Source organism: Archocentrus centrarchus, chromosome 6 (genome assembly GCF_007364275.1).
Source record: "Archocentrus centrarchus isolate MPI-CPG fArcCen1 chromosome 6, fArcCen1, whole genome shotgun sequence".
NCBI lineage: Eukaryota > Metazoa > Chordata > Actinopteri > Cichliformes > Cichlidae > Archocentrus > Archocentrus centrarchus.
The window spans coordinates 5,879,032-5,903,335 of record NC_044351.1 but is presented as its reverse complement, the minus strand read 5'-3'; the positions used below and the strand labels follow the sequence as shown (position 1 = coordinate 5,903,335).

General features: G+C 40.2%; 1 protein-coding gene across 7 annotated transcripts in view; it reads right to left on the bottom strand.

Moving 5' to 3' along the window:
• Positions 1 to 24,304, bottom strand: part of cadps2 (Ca++-dependent secretion activator 2) — a 280,333-nt gene that overhangs the window by 134,996 nt on the left and 121,033 nt on the right. For 6 of the 7 annotated variants that reach the window (XM_030730939.1, XM_030730942.1, XM_030730940.1 and 3 more), the window contains one exon: positions 16,575 to 16,762. In XM_030730939.1, the coding sequence (XP_030586799.1) occupies positions 16,575 to 16,762 (188 nt within the window). Of the gene's footprint in view, positions 1 to 16,574; positions 16,764 to 24,304 lie in introns of all 7 variants that reach the window. The other variant, XM_030730944.1, reaches the window with a different exon arrangement.

Here is a 24,304-nt window from a genome sequence, read left to right as displayed (position 1 = left end):
TCTAGAAATCTGGCCAAATTTATTAACCCTCCTAAAAACTGACTACCCAGGGTTGAGACCAGGAAGCAGAGTTGCAGTCTTACACGCCTCTCTGCAGCTTCTCTCCTCCTGCCATCCCCCCAAAACCCCATCCCCATAGAGTCGGTGCCTGCTCCCAGACCACCAAAAACCAAAGCTAAAATCAGCAAAAAGCTATTTAAGCATAAAAATTCAAAAACAATAAATAATACAGCTTCATCAACTGCACCAAAGAATAAAACAATTAAATGTGGATTGTTAAACATTAGGTCTCTCTCTTCCAAGTCCCTATTAGTAAATGATTTAATAATTGATCAACGTATTGATTTATTCTGCCTTACAGAAACCTGGTTACAGCAGGATGAATATGTTAGTTTAAATGAATCAACACCCCCGAGTCACAGTAACTGTCAGAATGCTCGAAGCACAGGTCGAGGAGGAGGATTAGCTGCAATCTTCAATTCCAGCTTATTAATTAATCAAAGACCCAGACAAAGTTTTCATTCTTTTGAAAGCCTGACTCTTAGTCTTGTCCATCCTAATTGGGAAAATCAAAAACATGTTTTATTTGTTATTATCTATCGTCCACCTGGTCCTTACTCAGAGTTTCTGTCTGATTTCTCAGACTTTTTATCTGATTTAGTGCTCAGTTCAGATAAAATAATTATAGTGGGTGATTTTAACATCCATGTAGATGCTGAGAATGACAGCCTCAACACTGCATTTAATCTATTGTTAGATTCAATTGGCTTCTCTCAAAATGTAAAGGAGCCCACCCACCACTTTAATCATACTCTGGATCTTGTCCTGACATATGGCATAGAAACTGAAGACTTAACAGTATTCCCTGAAAGCCCCCTCCTGTCTGATCATTTCTTAGTAACATTTACATTTACTTTAATGGATTACACAGCAGTGGGGAATAAGTTTTATTACAGTAGAAGTCTTTCTGAAAGTGCTGTAACTAAGTTTAAGGATCTAATTCCTTCATTGTTATGCTCTTCAGTGCCATGTGCCAACACAGTGCAGAGCAGCTACCTAAACTCTGCTCCCAGTGAGGATGATTATCTCGTCAATAGTTTTACATCCTCACTGCGTATAACTGGATACTGTGGCTCCTCTGAAAAGGAAAGCTTCAAATCAGAAGTGCCTGACTCCGTGGTATAATTCACAAACGCACAGCTTAAAGCAGATAACCCGTAAGCGGGAGAGGGAATGGCGTCTCACTAAATTAGAAGATGCTCATTTAGCCTGGAAAAAGAGTTTGTTGCTCTATAAAAAGCCCTCCGTAAAGCTAGGACATCTTACTATTCATCATTAATTGAAGAAAATAAGAACAACCTCAGGTTTCTTTTCAGCACTGTAGCCAGGCTGACAAAGAGTCAGAGCTCTGTAGAGCCGAGTATTCCTTTCACGTTAACTAGTAGTGACTTCATGGATTTCTTTACAAATAAAATTTTAGACATTCGAGAAAAAATTATTCATAACCATCTCAAAGATTATTCTTCATGTTCGGCTGCTTTCAGCACTGCTGGTATTTGTTTTGACTCTTTTGCTCCAGTTGATCTTTCAGAGTTAACTTCAATAGTTACTTCCTCCAAACCAGCAACATGTTTATTAGATCCCATTCCTACTAGACTGTTCAAAGAAGTCTTTCCAATTATTGATGCTTCAATCTTAAAAATGATCAATCAGTCTTTATTAGTTGGCTATATACCACAGACCTTCAAGGTGGCTGTAATTAAACCTCTGCTTAAAAAACCATCACTTGACCCAGCTGTCTTAGCTAATTATAGGCCAATCTCCAACCTTCCTTTTCTCTCAAAGATTCTTGAAAGAGTAGTTGTAAAACAGCTAACTGATCATCTGCAGAGGAACGGTTTATTTGAAGAGTTTCAGTCAGGTTTCAGAATTCATCACAGTACAGAAACAGCATTAGTGAAGGTTACAAATGATCTTCTTAGAGCCTCTGACAGTGGACTCATCTCTGTTCTTGTCCTGTTGGACCTCAGTGCAGCTTTTGATACTGTTGACCATAACATTTTATTACAGAGATTAGAGCTTGCTATAGGTATTAAAGGTACTGCACTGCAGTGGTTTGAATCATATTTATCTCATAGACTCCAATTTGTTCATGTAAATGGGGAGTCTTCTTCACACACTAAGGTTAATTATGGAGTTCCACAGGGTTCTGTGCTAGGACCAATTTTATTTACATTATACATGCTTTCCTTAGGCAGTATTATTAGAAAGCACTGCATCAATTTTCATTGTTATGCAGATGATACTCAGCTTTACCTATCAATGAAGCCAGATGACACACATCAATTAATTAAACTGCAGGAATGTCTTAAAGACATTAAGGCCTGGATGACCTCTAATTTCCTGCTTCTAAATTCAGATAAAACTGAAATTCTTGTTCTCGGCCCCACAAATCTTAGAAACATGGTGTCTAACCAGATACTTACTCTGGATGGCATTACTTTGGCCTCCAGTAACACTGTGAGAAATCGTGGAGTCATTTTTGACCAGGATATGTCCTTCAATGCACATATTAAACAAATATGTAGGACCGCTTTTTTGCATTTGCGCAATATTTCTAAAATTAGAAACATCCTTTCTCAGAGTGATGCTGAAAAGCTCATTCATGCATTTATTACTTCTAGGCTGGATTATTGTAATTCATTATTATCAGGCTGTCCTAAAAGCTCCCTGAAAAGCCTTCAGCTGATCCAAAATGCTGCAGCTAGAGTACTGACAGGGACTAGAAAGAGAGAGCATATTTCTCCCATATTGGCTTCTCTTCATTGGCTCCCTGTTAAATCTAGAATAGAATTTAAAATTCTTCTCCTCACATACAAGGTCTTGAATAATCAGGCACCATCTTATCTCAAAGACCTCATAGTACCATATCACCCCAACAGAGCACTTCGCTCTCAGACTGCTGGCTTACTTGTGGTTCCTAAGGTATTTAAGAGTAGAATGGGAGGCAGAGCCTTCAGCTTTCAGGCGCCTCTTCTGTGGAACCAGCTTCCAGCTTGGATTCGGGAGACAGACACCCTCTCTATTTTTAAGATTAGGCTTAAAACTTTCCTTTATGATAAAGCTTATAGTTAGGGCTGGATCAGGTGACCCTGAACCATCCCTTAGTTATGCTGCTATAGGCCTAGTCTGCTGGGGGGTTCACATAATGCACTGTTTCTCATTCACCTTATTTACTTTGTTTATACTCCACTCTGCATTTAATCATTAATTGATATTAATCTCTGGCTCTCTTCCACAGCATGTCTTTCTCTCCCCTCAGCCCAACCGGTCGTGGCAGATGACTGCCCCTCCCTGAGCCTGGTTCTGCTGGAGGTTTCTTCCTGTTAGGGAAGGGAGTTTTTCCTTTCCACTGTCGCCAAGTGCTTGCTCATAGGGGGTCGTTTTGACTGTTGGGTTTTCTCTGTATTATTGTAGGGTCTTTACCCACAATATAAAGCGCCTTGAGGCGACAGTTTGTTGTGATTTGGCGCTATATAAATAAAATTGAATTGAATTGAAATTGAACCTGCACCCTATGGTCTTGTCTGACACTCACTAGTCCTCGGCCTCCTTCCTTCTGTTTAACGTACAATCTCAGGTGCTGGATTTGGGGTGAAATCTTCCATGCATGTTAAGGAGCTTTCTTGTCTTGATATCAGTGGCTTCTCCTTCTCCTTTGGCCAGTTTGTTATCCCAGCAGGGTAGCTGATGACTGGCAGGGCGTAGATGTTGATTGCCTGGATCTTGTTCTTTCCATTCAGCTGACTCCTAGGGACTTGCCTTACTCTCTGCAGGTACTTGGCAGTTGCAGCTTTCCTAGTGGCCTCTTCATGGTTCCCATTTGCCTGCGGGATTTCAAGGTATTTGTAGCTATTGTCAGTGTCCACAATGTTGCCTTTTGCTAGTGCAATCCCCTAAGTTCTGTCTACCTCCCCTCTCTTTGTTACCATCTGACTACACTCCTCCAGTCCAAATAACATTCTAATGTCACTGCTGTAGATCCTAGTGGTGTGAATCAGTGATCAATGTCTTGTTCACTCCTGGCATACAGCTTGATGTTGTTCGTATAGAGGAGGTGGCTAATGTTTGCACAATTCCATAGTCAGTATCTGCAGCCAAACTTGTACCTGAGGTACAAGTTTGGGGTTATTCAGGCCTATGCAGAACAGCAGTGGGGACAGAGCATTTCCTTGGTAAATCCTGCACTTGATGGTGACTTGTGCAATTAGCTTGAAGTTCTGCACATCCCCATTGAGTTCCTGGTGAAGGCTCTTAGGTTCCCGCTGATCTTGTACAGTTCTAGGCATTCCAGGATCCATATGTGAAGCACTGAGTCATAGGCATTCTTGTAATCCATCCAGGTGGTACATAGGTTGGTCAGTCTGGTCTTACAGTTTTGAGTGACTGTTCTATCTACAAGTAGCTGGTGTTTTTCTCTTCTGTTGTTACTGCCAATTCCTTTCTGGGCAGGTTATTGGCTGCAAATTGGATGGGACCCATCCCTTCTGGAGATCCTTGGGGAACAGAAGTGTCCAGCCATTCCAGGTGCATCCCATCCATTAGCAGCTGGTTTATTTGTGCTGCCAGGCACTCATGGAGTGGAGTCAACTTCTTTAGCTAGTAGATGTGAGTCATGCCAAGGCCTGGCGCTGTCCAGCTCTTCATATTTGAGACTCTGTGTCTGCCACTGTGATGGTCACTGGATCCTGTTCAGGGAGGTTTCTGTGGTCTGCTTTTAGATCCACTAAACTGAGCATTGGTGTTGTGTGTTGCATCCTTCTACAATATACTCTTCCAGTATTGCTCCATCTCTAGCCTTGGTGGGGGGCCTGTTCTCATATTGTTCTCACACGACTGAGAGTACACCTTGGATGGTTCAGTGCAGAAGATCTGGTTTATTCTACTGGCTTCTGTGTCTCTGGTATACCCAGGGGTGAAAGTAGTTTTAAATTCTTGCTGGTACTATGACAAAAACACAAGTATATATATATATATATATATATATATATATATATATATATATATATATATATATACATCCTCTTCCACTTATCCTGTTTAGGGTCGCTGGAGCCTATCCCGGTGACATACGGCGAGAGGCAGGGTACACCCCGTACAAGTCACCAGCCTGTCACAGGGCCAACACAGAGAGACAACCATTCATACCTATATATATATACATATATATATATATTAGTCTGCCTGAATAAGGCAGAAATCAGAATCAGTTGACAATGTGGAATATATTTTTGTTGTTAAAGAACTGAGATGTTTGCACACAATGCACACTTAACACAACCGATGACCACCTCCACGCATTCTGCCTCTGTCCACCAATACAAAACTTCTGGACAGAAATAACCACCAAACTTTCACAAACCTCAATCCCCTTGGCAACCATTGTGTTTTGGAGCTGAGTGCTCTCATGTAGCGTAAATGAAATCTGCGGTCATAAGCAGTGTTTTTGAGCTGTGCTGTGTTGTTGAAATTGAGCAGAATAACATAATACAAAATTAGTTAATCTCTATTTGCTTTTAATTGAGAGAGTTTGTAACAAGCAGACCGACATTAAACGTAGCGGTGAACATTTTAACCTGTTAACTGGCCAAACCAAAATCACCTGAAAAAAACTACACCCTCTGGTTATTATTGGCAGTGGAAAACCCATGTCGTTGCCTTTTAACTGGTCGCGTCGTGACCGGTATGTAGTGCATTTTGTATAAAAGGCTAGACCCACCCATTTTGACTGACACCTCATTTGGCCAATCACATTAAGAAATGGGTTTTCCAGAGCCAATAATAACAAGGGGGTGTCACGTAGTGTTTCGGTTGATTTTGGTGCAGCCAGTTACATGATTGGCTGAATGAGGTGTCAATCGAAATAGGAGGGTCTAGCTTTCCATATAACATGCACTACATCTGTACCGCTTATGGGACTTGGCTGTCCGTTGCTGAAATCCTCGAACCCTGAGGGGAGAGAAGCTAGACACTTGAGGCTCCAGCAAAGCACGAACAATTAAGAAACAATTTGAAATGAGAAAAAAAAGCAATGTATTAACTGATTAAGTTGTGTTTTAGACCGCTTATTACTAGCGGATCTATTCTGACACAAAGCACAGCCGTGACCAGTTCTGAATGACGGCGTTACAGCAGACAGCCACTCCAACTGTTGCTGGTACTGCATACCGGCGCAGAATCTTTTAGTGGTATGCAGTACCGGACCGTCCCGGCTTACTTTCACCCCTGGGTATACCTATTTAAGTGGTTAAATAATGCTTTGAGTCTTTGCTTGGCAGTTTCTAAGGCCTCAGTTATGGACAGCTTGTTGTATTTCTTAGGCACTGTTTTCTTCATCACACCTTTCTACAGCTCTGATAGCTGGTTAATTTCCCTGTACTGTATGCTGCCTTGAGCTTAGCTTCTAGATGTCTTTTCCATGGACGGTACTGCCCCTTGTGCTATATACACTGCTCAAAAAAATAAAGGGAACACTTAAACAACACAATATAACTCCAAGTAAATCAAACTTATGTGAAATCAAACTGTCCACTTAAGAAGCAACACTGATTGACAATCAATTTCACATGCTGTTGTGCAAATGGAATAGACAACAGGTGGAAATTATTGGCAATTAGCAAGACACACTCAATGTAGGAGTGGTTCTGCAGGTGGGGACCACAGACCACTTCTCAGTACCTATGCTTTAAGGCTGAAGTTTTGGTCACTTTTGAATGTTGGTGGTGCTTTCACACTCGTGGTAGCATGAGACGGACTCTACAACCCATACAAGTGGCTCAGGTAGTGCAGCTCATCCAGGATGGCACATTAATGCAAGCTGTGGCAAGAAGGTTTGCCCTTGCATTGTAGGGAGGTCATACAGGCACGTGGAGGCCACACACAATACTGAGCCTCATTTTGACTTGTTTTAAGGACATTACATCAAAGTTGGATCAGCCTGTAGTGTGTTTTTCCACTTTAATTTTGTGTGTGACTCCAAATCCAAGCCTCCATTGGTTAATACATTTGATTTCCATTGATGATTTTTGTGTGATTTTGTTGTCAGCACATTCAACTTTGTACAGAACAAAGTATTCAATGAGAATATTTCATTCATTCAGATCTAGGATGTTATTTGAGTGTTCCCTTTATTTTTTTGAGCAGTGTATATATGTATAGGTTTATACAGACTTTGGTCAGTGAAAGTTGTGTTTAAATGTGCTTTATAAATACATTTTATTTACTTTACTATAAAGACTATTCTTAATTTGAAATCAAATCTCTAGTCTATTTAAATGCCTATGTTTAAAGGTTTACCTTGAAAAAAAGGAAATTTAAAAAAGAAAATCATAACAAAATTCAACAGTTCAACCTGAGGCTTTCACCTCTCTTTACATTTAAATTCTTGTAAGGAGTACAAGTGCACCTTCCCACAAGATCATGTTTTGCCTTCAGGCATGCCTTTCAGGTTTTTCAAGTGCTTCTTGTTTATCATAACTGTCAAAATGTTGCTTATTTCAAAACAACTCAGATAAACAACTCATTTTTTTCTTCAAATCAATAAGGCTGCATGTGAATGCACCATACCAGCAGATTTGTTGTCTGTCATTTCTATGAAAACTTTGCAAAGAATAAAAACATAATCACAAAAGCACAGAAAAATCTCTTTTTAATAGGGTGACAGCGGTTACTAAAATCAATTCAGTAGCTTGGAACCTGACATATTTTTCTCTGATCATCACAAAGAGCTTGTCAAGAGCTTTCAAATGATACGTGAAACTCAATTTCCCATCAAATGTCACTCAAACCCTGTGAATGAAAACAAATCTGACGGGGCACTGATTGGCAGGAAGCCAAACGCAAAATGCGCCAAGCTCAGAGAAACACAACACAAAGCAGTGTTTGGTTTGGTAGTGCTCAAGGCAGAGTGGGGAGTGACAGCTTGTTGGGGTTTAGATGCATTGTTGCTGCTAAATGAAGCAAGCTCAATGGAGGCAAGGCTGCTGTCAGTGCCGCTCCAGGGTCAGGGATGGTGGTGGGGAGGGGTATCTCTGCAGACTTAGTTTGTGTGTTTACACTCAGCGTGGCTCAAGTGAAAACGATAAGTACTGCATCTGCCTTCAGGATCCAGCTAACCCTCTGGTTGTTTGGTGCTAATGTCAGTTGACAAGAGTTGTCAGGAGTTATGCTCGCCGAGCCGCATGAAAGTGTACCGGGTGTGGATGCCACTTCACCTTAGATTTGTGGAAAGGAGATGAGGCTGAGTGGCACGTGATTCTATTTGTCACCTACCTCCTCCCCCATTTATCTGTGTAGATTGGGGGAATTGTTGTTTAAATGGTTTGGGAAGGTAAAAGCTGCTGTCACATCCTGTGTCGGTGTGGTGTAGATGGCTTGGAGAAGAGGAGATCTGAACTGACAGGTGAGAAGGAGGCGAGTGCCCTCCCCCTGGTTCTGATAATGCTCCTTTAACCTTGATCCTCGTTCAAATGCACCTGTCTCATCAAACCTACGCAAACCTTCAAACAAGTCATCTCACAGCTCCTTCAGAAGCCTGCTAAAGCTTGACTATTTTATCAAACCCAGAGCACAAATTATTAACTGTCCTACTTATCACTTTAAGGGTCACTTGTCAAGTCAGATACAACTGATTACATTTTATTTTACATTACTGGTGTATAGGTGTCACTTTAGCTCCCATTATCATAAGGGAAGGAGACTGTAAATGAATACTTCCATAGGGCCCTTACTGATGAAGCTACACTTTACCCACCAAAAGATGTTAGACACTTGCTTTGTCCTTGTTGGCTTTTTTGATGCAGGAAATGTTTTTAGTCCAAAGATACAATCACTAGCCCACAATGTTCACCAGATTTAGATGGATCCTGTCTGGCTTTGTCATAGCAGATAGGTTACAGTGATGTGCACTGAGGGCGTGCTATCTGCGCTGTTATTTTTGTAAATTGTGATTACCGGTATATGTGCAGTGGTACCTCATGTCTCTTAAGGCTGAAAGCTTCTTGTGAATGCATAAACAAACAACTGAACATTAATGTTTAATTCTGCAAAGTTATAGTTTTTTTGTTAGTCTCTTTTTCGCAAAGGCTGTAAAGTAGGAAAATGATCCTAACACCTTTGTTTCTGTTATTCATTATTCACAAAATATAAAACACAGTGAGACAGTCATTACTGTAAAGCCGCTAATGTTCAGAGATATATGCTGCAAACATGTTTTCAATGATCTATAAAATGTAAAAAATGCTGGTAAAACATTGAAGTGGTAAAACACTAAAATAAATAAGACAGGAGAGGATAACTTTTAACACTTCATGTTTTAAATGCAGTTTGAAATTAAATTTTGAGAAGAAAATAAGTCAAAGTCGGACTACTCAGAAAAAAATTGTCATTTTATAAAGGAGAGAAAATGTTCAGCCACAACTTGAAGTGGAGCAATAGGATTTTGAATATAAAAAAACAAACAAACAAACAAACAAAACAACCTACATTTATAGAAAAACTAAGAAAAGCTACAATATATTGTGAATGAGCACTGGATATAGTGGGCACTAAAAAAAAACCCATAAAATTAACTGATGTGATCTGAAAATTGTATAAATGCTTTGCTGAGAAAATCTAAGCTGACCTTAGGGGCTTTCACACAGCAGAAAAATATTAACATTTTAAATCAAGGAGTTGTTTTTTTTTTCCTCCCAGAAAAACTTTTAGTTTCTATTAATATATTAGCTTGATGTTCCATTACCTTTGGAACAGTCAGGGAAAACTCAAGTTCTGTAATCAAGTTTTCTTTTCCCTCCATCTCTGAAGCTACCAGCCTCTTTCCCAACCACACCTACTCAGACAGCTCCAGGAGCCCTGAATGGGCATCAATTATTCAAATTTGAGTTCCAACTGACAAAAGTTTTCACCCCCACCACCACCATCACCATGCTAATCACCAAGCTAATCACTATGCTTTCTAATTGATTAAATCAGTCAACAAAGAGAGAAAGCACAGGTATCAGTAATTACAAGCAGGGGCTGCTGGGAGTCAAGTGGGGAACGGCTGGAGTGCTACTAATGAAAACAAGTTGCTAAAAGACACTATTGTTGCTCATATCCGGACAGTTTATTAACCAAGCCACAGGGAGGCCACAAGGTACTTCTAATACAGGCCCCAAACCCAGATAAATGGGAAGGATTTCATCAGGAAGGGCATCCGGCATAAGATCTTTGCCAACTCAAACATGCGGATCATGAAGAATGAGATTTCCAAACCAGACTGGTCAAGGCTCTGGTTTACCACATTCAGTGCTTGTCAGCCAGCAGACTGCCAGTGGAAACTGGACTACTATTGACAGAGGAGGAGGAGAGGGGGGGAAAACATGTTGGAGATGGCAAATGTCCTCAAAGTAAATCATGAATGTAATGCTCAGAATTTAAATGAGTGTTGTAAGTGCATATGCCCCACATTTTAGATGTTAGAAAAAAAAAAAGGAATTCTGAAAGAAGTTGGATGACGTGGTGGAGAGTATTCCTGGGGGGAAAGAGTGGTGATTGAAGCAGACTTAAGTGGGCAAGTAGGTGAAGGCAAAAGAAGTGATGATTAGGTGTTGGGTAGATATGGTGTTAAGGAGAGAAATGCGGAAGGACAGATGGTAGTGAATTTCTCAAAAACAATAGAAATGGCTGTGGTAATTAAAGAAACTGACAATGTTTGCTTTGATAGTGTTGATGGATAAGTACAGAGAAAGTTAGAAGGAGCTGAACTGTGTCTTTGTGGATCTAGAGAGGAACTGTGCAATTGTAGTGGAAGCTAGGAGCCGCATTGGAGTATGTGATTGTGGTACAGGACATGCAGGAGGACAGCAAGACAGTTGTGAGTTGTGTGGCAGAAGTGACAGATGGATTTCAAGGTGAGGGTTGGATTACAACAGGGATCAGCTCTTCTTATTTGTAGTGGTGATTGACAGGGTAACACATGAGGCCAGGCAGGAGTCTCTGTGGATTGAAATGTTTGCAAATGACATTGTAATCTGTAGTCAGTGGGAAGCAGGTGAATGAAGTCTGGAGAGGTGGAGGTATTCACTGTAGACACGAGAAATGAGAGTAAGTACAAGCAAGAATGAATATATGTGTGAATGATAGGCAGACAAGTAGAATGGTGAAGATGCAAGGAGCTGAGGGAGTGATGCTAGATAAATTTAAATACCTGCCGTCAACCATCAGGCAGTGCATGAGAGGCAAAGAAGTGAGTGCAGGCTGGATGGAGCAGAGGAGATGGGTGTCAGGGTGATTTGTAACCGAAGAAAAGCAGAAAGATGTGATGATGTATGGTTTGGAGACGGTGGCAATAAACGGAGGCTGACCTAGGTGACAGAGCTTAAGATGTCAAGATTTCTGTTGGGAGTGACTGGGGTGGACAGGATTAGAATGAGTATAGGATGAGTATGTCAGTGGGATAGATAGTGATTAGATAGACAGATAGAGAGGCAAGGCTGAGATGGTTTGGACGTGTAGAGGGGGGATAGTAGATATACTGGACAAAGTTCAGTTCAGTCCAATTTTATTTATACAGCACCAAATCCCAACAAACAGGTGCTTTATATTGTAAGGTAAAGACCATACAGTAATTACAGAGAGAACCAAACAATCAAAATGATCCCCTATGAGCAAACACTTGCTGACAATGTGAAGAAAAAACTCCCTTTTAACAGGAAGAAACCTCCAGCAGATCCAGGCTCAGGGAGGGGCAGTCATCTGCCACGGCCAGTTGGGGGTGAGGGGAGGGAGACAGGACAAAAGACATGCTATGGAAGAGAGCCAAAGATTAATAATAATTAACGATTAAATGGAAAATGGTATATAAACAGAGTAAAACAGGTGAATGAAAAAGTAAATACTCAGTGCCTCATGGGACCCCCCCTCCCATAGCCTAGGCCTATTACAGCATAACTAAGAAGGGTTCAGGGTTACCTGATCTAACCCTAACTATAAGCTTTATCAAAAAGGTAAGTTTTAAGATTAATCTTAAAAACAGAGAGGGTGTCAGTCTCCCGAATTCAAACGGGGAGCTGTTTCCACAGAAAAGGGGCCTGAAAGCTGAAGGCTCAGCTACCCATTCTAATTTTATATACCCTAGGAATCACAAGTAGGCCACCAGTCTGAGAGTGAAGCATTCTATTGGGGTGCTACAGTACTATGAGGTCTTTAAGATGAGATGGAGCCTGATTATTCAAGGCCTTATTTGCAAGAAGAAGGCTTTTAAATTCAATTCTGGATTTAACATGGAGCCAATGAAGAACAGGCAATATGGAAGAAATACGCTCTCTCTTTCTACTTCCTGTCAGTAATCTAGCTGCCGAATTTTGGATCAGCTGAAGGCTTTTTCAGGGAGCTTTTAGGACAGCCTGATAGTCATGAATTACAATAGTCCAGCCTAAAGTAATAAATGCATGAATTAGCTTTTCAGCATCACTCTGAGACAGGATGTTTCTAATTAAAGAAATGCAAAAAAGCAGTCCTACAAATGTGTGTAATATACGCATTAAAGAGCACATCCAGGTCACAAATGACTGCAAGATTCCTACCAGTGTACTGGAGACGGCCGAGTACAATAACTTCAGTTTTATCTGAGTTTAGATGCAGGAACTTATAGGTCATCTAGGTCTTTATGTCTTTAAGACATTACTGCAGTTTAACTAAGTGATGTGTATCATCTGGCTTCATGGATAGATAAAGATGGGTATCATCTGTATAACAATGAAAATGTATGCAATTCTTTCAAACAACACTGCCTAAGGGAAACATGTACAGTGTAAATAGAATTGGTCCTACCACAGAACCCTGTGGAACTCCATGATTAACCTTAGTGTGTGAAGAATGTTGAAGATAGAGCTACCAAAGGAAAAGAGGAAGACCTCACAGAAGATTCATGGATCTAATGAAGGACAACATGCAGAGGAGGATAGGGTAAGTTGGAGGCAGTTGACCTGCTGGTGTGACTCCTAATAAAGAAGAAAGATCCCGACAATTTACTGCAATTTGTGTAAGACAGAAGAGTACCAAAATATTAAGTACTCAACAAATACTTATTACCTCCGCCAAGGAGGTTATGTTGTTGGCAGCGTTTGCATGCATGCATGAGTGCATGTCATTATGCCTGTAAACACCATAGCTCAAAATGTTTTGAAGGAATTCTAATAAAACTTTGTAAAGGTGTAGAGTGGGTCATATTAACAATCCAATAAAATTTGGCTTACATCCAACAAGGTATTCAAGGTCAACTTAATGATTTATTGGTAGAAAATTGACAAAAAGCATTGTTTGTATCCCTAAAACACCAGTGGTCCACCTCTGTTTTACAGTAGGAATGGTGTACTTTTCATCACTGGCCTTGTTGACTCCTCTCCAAATGCAGTGTTTATGGTTGTGGCTAAAACCCAAAATTTTGGTCTCATCTTTGTTACAGATGTTTCGAGGCTCTCTGTGCTGTTTGGCATATTATAAGGGGGTTGCTTTGTGCCATTTGTGCAGTTATGGCTTTCTTTTGGTGACTTAACCATAGCCCATTTATTCTTCAAGCGTCTCCATATTGGGCATCTTGAAACAGCAATACCACTTTTTTCAGAGATTCCTGTATATAAGTTGAAGTTGTTTGAGTTTTTCTTTGCATCTTGGCAGTTGTGGCTTAAATTTCTATTGGTGTACCCAGCTGTGGCTTGGTTTCAACAGAATCCCTCATTTTCCACTTCTTAGAATTTGAACAGTGCTGATTGGGAGTCTCAATTCCTCAGATATATTTTTTTCTTGTTTCATAAAATTCAAATATCTTCTCCCGCAAATCCTATGGTAATTATTTTGTTTTCCCCAAACAAAAGGTGTCCCCAGAAACATTTTGTTTATGTTCAGCTGCTGAAACTCTCTAATAACCATGGGAATGATAACTTTCATCCATCAAGAGCACTGATATACAGTATGATGGTATTGAAAAAACCCACAAAGTTCAAAAAGAGTGTTGGTTAGGGTGGATGTGTAGGATTAAAGTATACAGGCATAGGCATACTTTAATCTCTGCAATCCCGAAACTTAACCACTTAGCATGCACCAGACTGCTGGCGAAATGTTACAGTTAGGTGCAGGTTCATATCTATCTCTTTTTATGGAATTATCTATTGCATTTAATTATTCAAAATATCTGACATTCCAAAATGGAAATATTTGAAGAAGGACTGTAGACAAAACTGCATGTTAAAGATTTGATTTGATAGCTAACATGTTCTAGTTTCGGAGACTATGCTTGTTTACCATGTAGGTAAAATACAACCTAACCCCAACCCTACCATCAAGTTGTTTGCCAGCCAGCAATTGGATGTGCAGCAGTCTACAAGCAGTTTATGCTTGCAATTTTCAACACTGGCAACACATGCCAAAAGTGACATCATAATCATGTGTTGCACTCTGGTGTTGTCTCAGTTTATTGTGTACCCACACAAGGTTTGTAACCTGATGTGTGCAGCATATCTAAGCTGGAGGCACAAGTTTACCAGGAGGGGTTTTCATTAGTTGTCAGTTATAATCATCAAAATTAAAAGAAATAAACATTTGAAATATATCAGTCTGTGTGTAATGAATGAATATAACACTTTTTGAATGGAATTACTGAAATACATCAACTTTTTCATGATATTCTAATTTTATGACCAGCACCTGTAAATACATGAGGGAATATGTTGATGACACATGGTGAATTGTCAGGGTAGTTTGACCGATCATGTCTTATTATGCTTTGATCTACAGGGGTTGGACCATGAAACTGAAACACCTGTCATTTTAGTATGGGAGTTTCATGCCTAAATTGGACCAGCCTGGTGGCCAATCTTCATTAATTGCACATTGCACCAGTAAGAGCAGAGTATGAAGGTCCAATTAGCAGGGTAAGAGCACAGTTTTGCTCAAAATATTGCAATGCACACAACATTATGGGTGACATACCAGAGTTCAAAAGAGGACAAATTGTTGGTGCACGTCTTGCTGGCACATCTGTGACCAAGACAGCAAGTCTTTGTGATGTATCAAGAGCCACGGTATCCAGGGTAATGTCAGCATACCACCAAGAAGGACGAACCACATCCAACAGGATTAACTGTGGACGCAAGACGAAGCTGTCTGAAAGGGATGTTCGGGTGCTAACCCGGATTGTATCCAAAAAACATAAAACCACGGCTGCCCAAATCACGGCAGAATTAAATGTGCACCTCAACTCTCCTGTTTCCACCAAAACTGTCCGTCGGGGGCTCCACAGGGTCAATATACACGGCCGGGCTGCTATAGCCAAACCTTTGGTCACTCGTGCCAATGCCAAACGTCGGTTTCAATAGTGCAAGGAGTGCAAATCTTGGGCTGTGGACAATGTGAAACATGTATTGTTCTCTGATGAGTCCACCTTTACTGTTTTCCCACATCCGGGAGAGTTACGGTGTGGAGAAGCCCCAAAGAAGCGTACCACCCAGACGGTTGCATGCCCAGAGTGAAGCATGGGGGTGGATCAGTGATGGTTTGGGCTGCCATATCATGGCATTCCCTTGGCCCAATACTTGTGCTAGATGAGCGCGTCACTGCCAAGGACTACCGAACCATTCTGGAGGACCATGTGCATCCAATGGTTCAAACATTGTATCCTAAAGGCGGTGTCATGTATCAGGATGACAATGCACCGATACACAGAATGACTGGTGAAAGATTGGTTTGATGAACATGAAAGTGAAGTTGAACATCTCCCATGGCCTGCACAGTCACCAGATCTAAATATTATTGAGCCACTTTGGGGTGTTTTGGAGGAGCGAGTCAGGAAACGTTTTCCTCCACCAGCATCACGTCGTGACCTGGCCACTATCCTGCAAGAAGAATGGCTTAAAATCCCTCTGACCACTGTGCAGGACTTGTATATGTCATTCCCAAGACCAATTGACGCTACATTGGCCACAAAAGGAGGCCCTGCACCATACTAATAAATTCTTGTGGTCTAAAACCAGGTGTTTCAGTTTCATTGTCCCACCCCTGTACATCTTCACTTATAATCTTGTAAAGTATGCAGAGTGGAATGTATGGAAGTCTGCAGAACGTGCTCTTAAAGGCACTTTGCTTGCAGATTTGTACATCTTTCATCTGCCCATACTTTATTATTAAACAACTGGATAGTGAGCCTGCCATTTAGATTCAGACAGTCTGCATTTTAAAAATATTATCTGTGCTGACTGAGGATATACCAAATAAATGAAAAGGTCAACTTGCAGTCTATTCACTGGGCTCTTCTCAAATAGCGTTTTACAGGTCTTACCACACAGTGAGTTCTTGCATGTATTGCTTACTTTGAAATTACTTAACTGATTAGGTACAAAAGATTTGTTGCTGTCTATGATCTTATCGTATTCTGTAGAAATGAGCCAAAACCATAGATTATGCTCCACCCCGTGGACTATAATCACTCCAGTGGTTCCTCTAACTACTTTTGTGTAGTAGGAATGAAAGATGGGTACCTGTTTCCATGGACGTGGGAGGCACAGAAGGCATAGCTGTAGTGCAGCAGCATGGGGTCAACGATTGTGTTGTTTTCTGAATAATCCATCAGCTCCTTCAGGTAAGTCAGGTGGCGGTGGCACCCTCGAACACCATAACGTGCGCAATACTCATCCAGGACAAACACCTGACCAGGACTGAACCAGCCCTAAAGATCAAATGCATGCACAGCAGACAGGTTAGACACTTTGTATATAATCTGGCTTTAGGCCAGACTTTACTGATGTGTACAGGCTCAGTGTCATTTAGACTAATTTTCAGTTCTTTTTCTGCAGAACTGCAATCGATAAAAACTTTGTTGAGGTCACCTCCCCTCAGCCCTAGCAACCTAATACTCATTATAGACACACTTTTATATAAATCATAAAAAAAAACAAAAACAAGAAAAAGCTGCTCTAGAACACCTGATTACCAGGTCTTGATCAATATTAATGCAGTGCATATGAGCCTTAGTGACTTGTAAATGTCTAAGAACCAGGAAAAAGAAATGCATATAAATCATAATAAATATAAACCACTGAGAATACTGTCACTTTCTGTGATTGGCATTATTATGGTAAAGACTAAGTTGTCCAAGATCACACTGACAGGATTTTCAGAAAATGTGACTCCCCTCCGACCTTCAGGTCAAGGTTGCCAAGTACGGTCTGAATTTGAACATCTTAGGTGACATCATTTTTGAGTTATCAGGTTCACAAGATTTTCAGAAACTTTGACCTCTAGCCTTCACGTCAAGGTTACCAAGATTCAAACTTGTCTGAGATTTTTAGTAGATACATCTATAGTATCAATCTGAAAGTCCTAGGCCACATCATTCTCGAGTTATTGCATTCACAAAGTAGAAAGTAAAAAAAATTAACAACCCCCCCCCCAAAAAGAAAAAAAAACACCACCAAACAAACACAAAAAATACCCTTCAAATAGGAGTTTGTTCCAACGTTTATTCATGGCTGAAAAACCTCCTCATGGCTTCCTGTAACTATGGGAGATGCAAATCAACTCCAATCAATATCAGTCACAGTTAGGCTCTGCAAACTCAAAAATACCACAATTAGAAAAGTCCAAAGGTTACCTCTTCTATTATTAATTCTCTGCTAGAATTAAAAAAAAAAAAAAAAACAGCAAAAAGATGTAGAACAACTGGAACATCTTGAGATGTTCATTAGCTCATTCATCTTACACGTAATCACTAAATTAGGCATGAAGCTTACAACAGTAATTAGGATTCCTCACAGAAGGAACATTAACAAATTAGCACCTCTACTGAGCTGACACCCTACAGACAGAAAGACACACACATACACACACACACACACACACACACACACACACACACACACACACACACACACACACACACACACACACACACACACACACACAGTGCTCTGCCTGGCATCAGGCAACTCTAGATAAAAGACAAGTAGCAGAGAAAGTGATTCACCTTCAACACAGTTTGTTTCTGTACTGGATTATCTGCCATTTGAACGTGACAATTTGTATGGCAAAATGACAGTGGGTAGACCAATGTTTTTTTAATAAAATAAAGCAATATTGTCTAAAATTCAAATATATTACATTGTAAAGTGAAGGTTCTTCTTTTGTTTGATTGTACTGCTGTAAAAGTTTTTTTCAGTGCAGCCACTTAAGGATATAAAAATGTCAGAAATGTCATGACTTTATGTTTTCATTTCAAAGACACTTTTCACTACGGGAGGTTTGAAATACATTGAATTTTTTATGAATTAAAATAATGGCATTTATACCTTGATGGTTCTGTAATTCACTTGAAGGATATTTTTTTAACAATGGTAATAAAAAAAAAGGCATATCTTCACAACAGTTTCAATCTGTGTTGAGTTTTCATATTTTGAGGGTTGACTAAACTGAAAGAGGCAGAGAATTATGCTGACATTCAATGTTAAGAAGTGACTGATCTTGAAAAAAGTAGAAGAATGATAAAAGGCATGAATAAATGTCTTTCCGCAGACATTTTTACCGAGAACACTGATGTGGACTGCTCTGTTAAACCCTGCTACAGGCAAAGATAACATCGTTAAAAGGGTATGTACAAGGTATGTAGAGTATGTACACCAACTTTAACTGTTACAGTGTTTGTCCACCATATGCAGCCAAAATAGCTTCAGTGCTCCTTGACATTGATTCTCTAAGTCTCTGGAATTCTACTACAGGTTGACTCCCACTCTTCCTAAGGATTTTCAATTATTTACTATTTTAGACATTCCAAAATTCATTCAGCTGACTTTAGATCAGGTGAAGGCCACAATATATAATTCATATAATTTCTATCCTCAACAAACCATTCTCAGAGAGCTCTTGTACCTTATGGAAGGGAGCAGTGTCATTTTGGAGGAGAACATTCCAATCAGGATAGTATTCTTTTTCAGTGGAAAAAATAAATCACAATGTTGTTCTGATTTTAACTTTGTTAGACAGTACAGCACGTGAGAAAACAAATGTCCAGTGTAGTCAGATTACACATCAAAATATCTTTAATTTTCCATTTATTTTCCATTTAATTTTTCCAATTTTTCCTTAGTACAAAGACTGTGTGAATGTGCAGATTTGTGCCAAGGTATGAAAATCTGCTGGTAAAAGTTCAGTGAATATACAGTTGCCAAGTGAGTGACTGGTGTTCTACACTACCTTCAACAAGGTCAAAAGGAGTATTTATAGTTGGAGTGCACCAATCCTACAGGTATGTAGGATCGTATTGGAACAGTGAGACATGTGGGTTTGACAAAAAAAAAAAAAAAAACATCAATATGAGACAAATAAATCTACATCTCAGCTTTTATTTCCAGGTAAATATATCTAGATCTGATACACAGGTTAGAAGATAGTACCTTTTGCCAGAACCTGCCCATTTTGCTTGTGAACAAAAGTATTGAAACACAAGTGTTCCAATACTTCGAACTGCTGTATCATATCCGGCTCCTGTTCTGGAGCACAGTGGTGTTTTGCTGTATCATATCCGGCTCCTGTTCTGGAGCACAGTGGTGTTTTGCTGTATCTGTTTGCTGTTTAATTTGTGTAACTCGATTAATCTACATCAGGGGTCGGCAACCTTTAACACTCAAAGAGCCATTTGGACCCGTTTTCCACAGAAAAAACTGAGAGCCACAAATACTACCGGAAGTCGGTAGCTGCTCCCGGCTTCCGCGAGTGACGCATATATTGAGAGATAAAAAATAAAAAAATAATAATAAAATAATTTTATTTTAATATTTCAAGATCACAATAATGTCCCAATTTAGAATTACAACAAAAAACAAACTAACAAAACAGGGCCAAGCCGCACAGAGCTGCAGTATGAGGATGAAAGAGCTACATGTGGCTCCGGAGCTGCAGGTTGCTGACCCCTTATATAATGACATATTTCATAGTGTAATCCTCACATGCTTTATCTAAAGTATGCTCTCTGCTGAATCACTTGCAAATTATATCCACATTATTTACTGTTTTTAGGAATTCACTAGTTTAACGTAGCTTTTAGCTTAGCTCTTAATTGAGCAGCATGGCTGCTTCTCTTGTCCCTCCCATTGCTCTGTGTGTCAGATATTTAGTTACTCATTGGCCTCCTTTAGCAGTAATGATACTTGTAACAAATGCAGCCTATTTGTAGCTTTGGAAGCCAGGCTGAGTGAATTGGAGAGTCGACTCCGCGCCCTGGAAAATCCAGTAGCTTGACAGGTCTCGGTGTGGACCAAGGTAGCCTAGCTGCCATTAGCACTACTCCAGCAGATCCCAAGCAGCTGGGAAAGCAGGCCGGCTGGGTGACTGTAAGGAGGAAGTGTAGTCATAAACCAAAAGCCCCATGGTACACACCAACCCATTCATGTTTCTAACCGAGGAACAAACTCTGGTTACTGGCGCCTCTGTACAAGAATATTAAGATAGCAACACCAGCAACCATAGTCGAATGTCTTCCAGGGGCCGCAGCAGGTGACATTCAAGGAAATTTGAAACTGTGGGTTAAGGCTGAATGTAGATTTGGTAAGATAATACTGTAATTCAATTGAGCAGTACTGGTTTCACCAATCGGAGGTCACTAAAGTATATATTGAATTGGTGTGTAATTTGCAAGAACAATGTTGGACTCTGTAGTTTTCTCTGGACTCCTACCCAATCGGGCCAAGAGTGACATGTTTAGCTGCATGTTCCTTGAATTGCTGTCTGTCTGAGTGGTGTCCAAAAGATGATCTAGGCTTTATACATGTAGATTATTGGGAAACTTTCTGGGGAAAACCTGGTATTGTTAGGAGAGATGGCAGCCATCCTACTTTGGATGGAGCAGCTTATTAACCCCCCCCCCCCCCCCCCCCCCCCCCCCCAAAAAAAAAAAAAAAACGTGACTATCCAGGGATAAGACCAAGAAGCAGAGCTGCAGTCTTACACACCTCTCTGCAGCTTCGTTCCTCCTGCATTTCCATAGAGACGGTGCCTGTTCCCAGACCACCAAAAACCAGCAAAAAACAATTTAAGCATCCTCAACTGCACCAAAGAGTAAAACAGTTTAATGTGGATTATTAAATATTAGGTCACTTTCTTCTAAGTCCCTGTTAGTAAATGATTTAATAATTGATCAATATATTGATTTATTCTGCCTCAAAGAAACCTGGTTACAGCAGGATGAATATGTTAGTTTAAATGAATCAACACCCGTGAGCCATACTGTCAGAATCCTTGAAGCACAGGTCAAGGAGGAGGAGTAGCAGCAATGTTCCACTCCAGTTTATTAATTAATCACCAACCAAGACAGAGTTTTAATTCATTTGAAAGCCCGACTCTTAGTCTTGTCCACCCTAATTGGAAAATTAAAAAAAAGAACTTTTATTTATTATTATCTATCATCCACTTGGTCCTTACTCAGAGTTTCCATCTGATTTCTCAGACTTTTTATGTGATTTACTGCATTTAAACTATTAGATTCAACCGGCTTCTCTCAAAATGTAAAGAATCCCACCCACCACTTTAACCACACTGTGGATCTAGTTCTGACATATGGCATAGAAACTGAAGACTTAACAATATTTCCTGAAAACCCCCTCCTGTCTGATCATTTCTTAATAACATTTACATTAACTTTAATTACACAGAAGTCGGGAATAGGTTTTATTACAGTATAAGTTGCCCGGCCTCTATGGTGTTTCATCTGGAGCCAGATAAATCTGAAGCTCAGATAAATGGGGAGGGATGCAGCAGGAAGGGCATCTGGCGTAAAACTTTTGCTCCGACCCGTATGGACATGGTTGAGACGCACCCCAATATGACTACAGCGTACGCCTCAGGAGCTGTGCAAGTACATTGCCGTGCACTCACGGGAAATGGACAACAGCTACCGTATCACGAGCAGATATGGCTAAGGAAAATAGCTCAGAGGAGAAAGAGAGGAGAGAAGAGACCAGTGAAGACCATCAGAATTGTTGCACTGAGTGTTGAGAGTATGACAGGCAAGGCACATGAGATGGTAGATCTCATGGTGAGAAGGAAAATTAACATCATGTGTGTACAAGAAACTAAACGGAAAGGCAGCAAGGCTAAAGAACTTGGGAATGAATTCAAGCTGTTCTACATGGGAAGTGATGGAAGACCAAATGGTGTGGGAATCATCCTGGCTGAATAGTTAAAGAAGGGAGTTCTAGTAGTGAGAAGAAAGTCAGGCAGAGTTATCAGGTTGAAGCTGAACCTCAGTGGAGAAGTGGTGAACATTATGAGTTTATATGCACCACAAACTGGATGTGATGAAGAGGAGAAGGCCAAGTTTTGGGAGGAGATGGAGTGGTTGGATGGATGGCATGGGAAGTGCAGGACAGAGAGAAATTGTGGATAGGAGGAGACTTTAATGTACACTGTGGAAGAGCCAACAAGGGGAAAGAGAACACCATTGGTATATATGGGTTTGGAGAAAGCAATCAAGCAGGTCAACCATTTGTTGACTTTGCTATGAGCCACAACCTGCAAGTAATTAACACCTACTTCAAGAAAGCAGAGAGACACAGGATCACATACAAAGGCGGGACATCAGAATCGCAAGTTGATTTCATCGTGTGTAGAACCAGGGACAAAAATAACATCAAAGATTGCAAAGTCATCTTGGGTGAAAGTGTTACCAGCCAACAATGACCCTTGGTATGCACAATAAAAAATCTGAAAGAAAGAGAGAGAAATACTCTTGGAGTACCCAAAACCAAATGGTGGAAACTGAGAAATGATGAAAAGAGAAAACAGTTTGCAGTACAGGCAACCAGAATGATCCAACAGAGAATGAGAAATGGAACATCAGACTGGGAGCTGGTGACCCCCGGATTTGCGGGACCTAGGAGATGAGCTACTAGGATAAATGTCAGGGAAATTAGGATAGGAAAGGAAAAATGGTGGTGGAATGAATAGGTGTACAAAAGAGTATACAAAAGAAGAAAACAGCAAAGCAAATGTTACAACACAGTGTAACAGAGCAGCGTACAAAGAGGCAAAGAAAAGTGCCAAAAATGAATATGGGGATCCTTACTTAAAATGAGAGGCTCTCGAAGAGGTGGAAAGAGTACTTCCAAAAACTTATGAACAGAGAAAATCCATAGGAGGTACAACAACAGTGGCCCAATATAGTCCACAAAGAGTATAAAACCATCACATGTAGAGAAGTGGAAAGAGCACAAAAGAAAATGAAGAATGGTAAAGCAGTGGGACCAAATAATATACCAGCTGAGGCCTGAAACTGCATGGGGAGAGTAGGTCTGAACTATCTCAAGGAGGCCTTGAACAAGTTTGTGGAAGAAGAGAAGATCCCAGACAAGTGGCAAAAATGTGTGTTAGTGCCCATATGCAAGATAAAGGGAGATATTCTGGACTGTGGAAACTACTGAGGCATTAAACTTATGTGCCACAGAATGAAGTTGTATGAAAGAGTGAATGAACACAGACTTACATGTGTTTACACGGAATATCAGACAGAAGTATCCAGATGGATGGAGAAAAACTATAAGAAGCCACTGAGTTTAAGTACCATGGGAGTATGTTGCAGAATGATGGAGACATGGAGGTAGAAATAAATAGAAGGATCAAATGCAGAGAGAACAACTGGAGAAAGTTATCATACTCTGACAGGAAAATACCACCAGCTGTCAAGGGGAAAATCCACAAAATGGTTGTCCAACCTGCTATATAATAGTGCCTGACTCCATGGTATAACTCACAGCGTGGCTTAAAGCCATTTAGAAGATCTTCTAAATGGTGTCTCACTAATTTAGAACATCTTCATTTAGCCTGGAAATACGAGTTTGTAGCTCTATTAAAAAAAAAAAAAAAAAAAAAAAAAATCCATAAAGAATCCATAAAGCTAGGACATCTTACTATACCTCACTAATTGAGGAAAAATTTCTTTTCAGCACTGTAGCCAGGCTGACAACGAGTCAGAGCTCTGTAAAGCCGAGAATTCCTTTAACAGTAACTAGTAATGACTTCATGAATTTCTTCACAAATAAAATTTTAATCATTAGAGAAAAAATTATTCATAAACATCTGAAAGATATATCTTTATGTTTGGCTGCGTTCAGTACTGCTGGTAAGCATTGCATACATTTTCATTGTTATACAGGTGATATCCAGCTTTATCTGCTCATGAATCCAGATGACACATCACTTAGTTACACTGCAAGAATGTCATGAA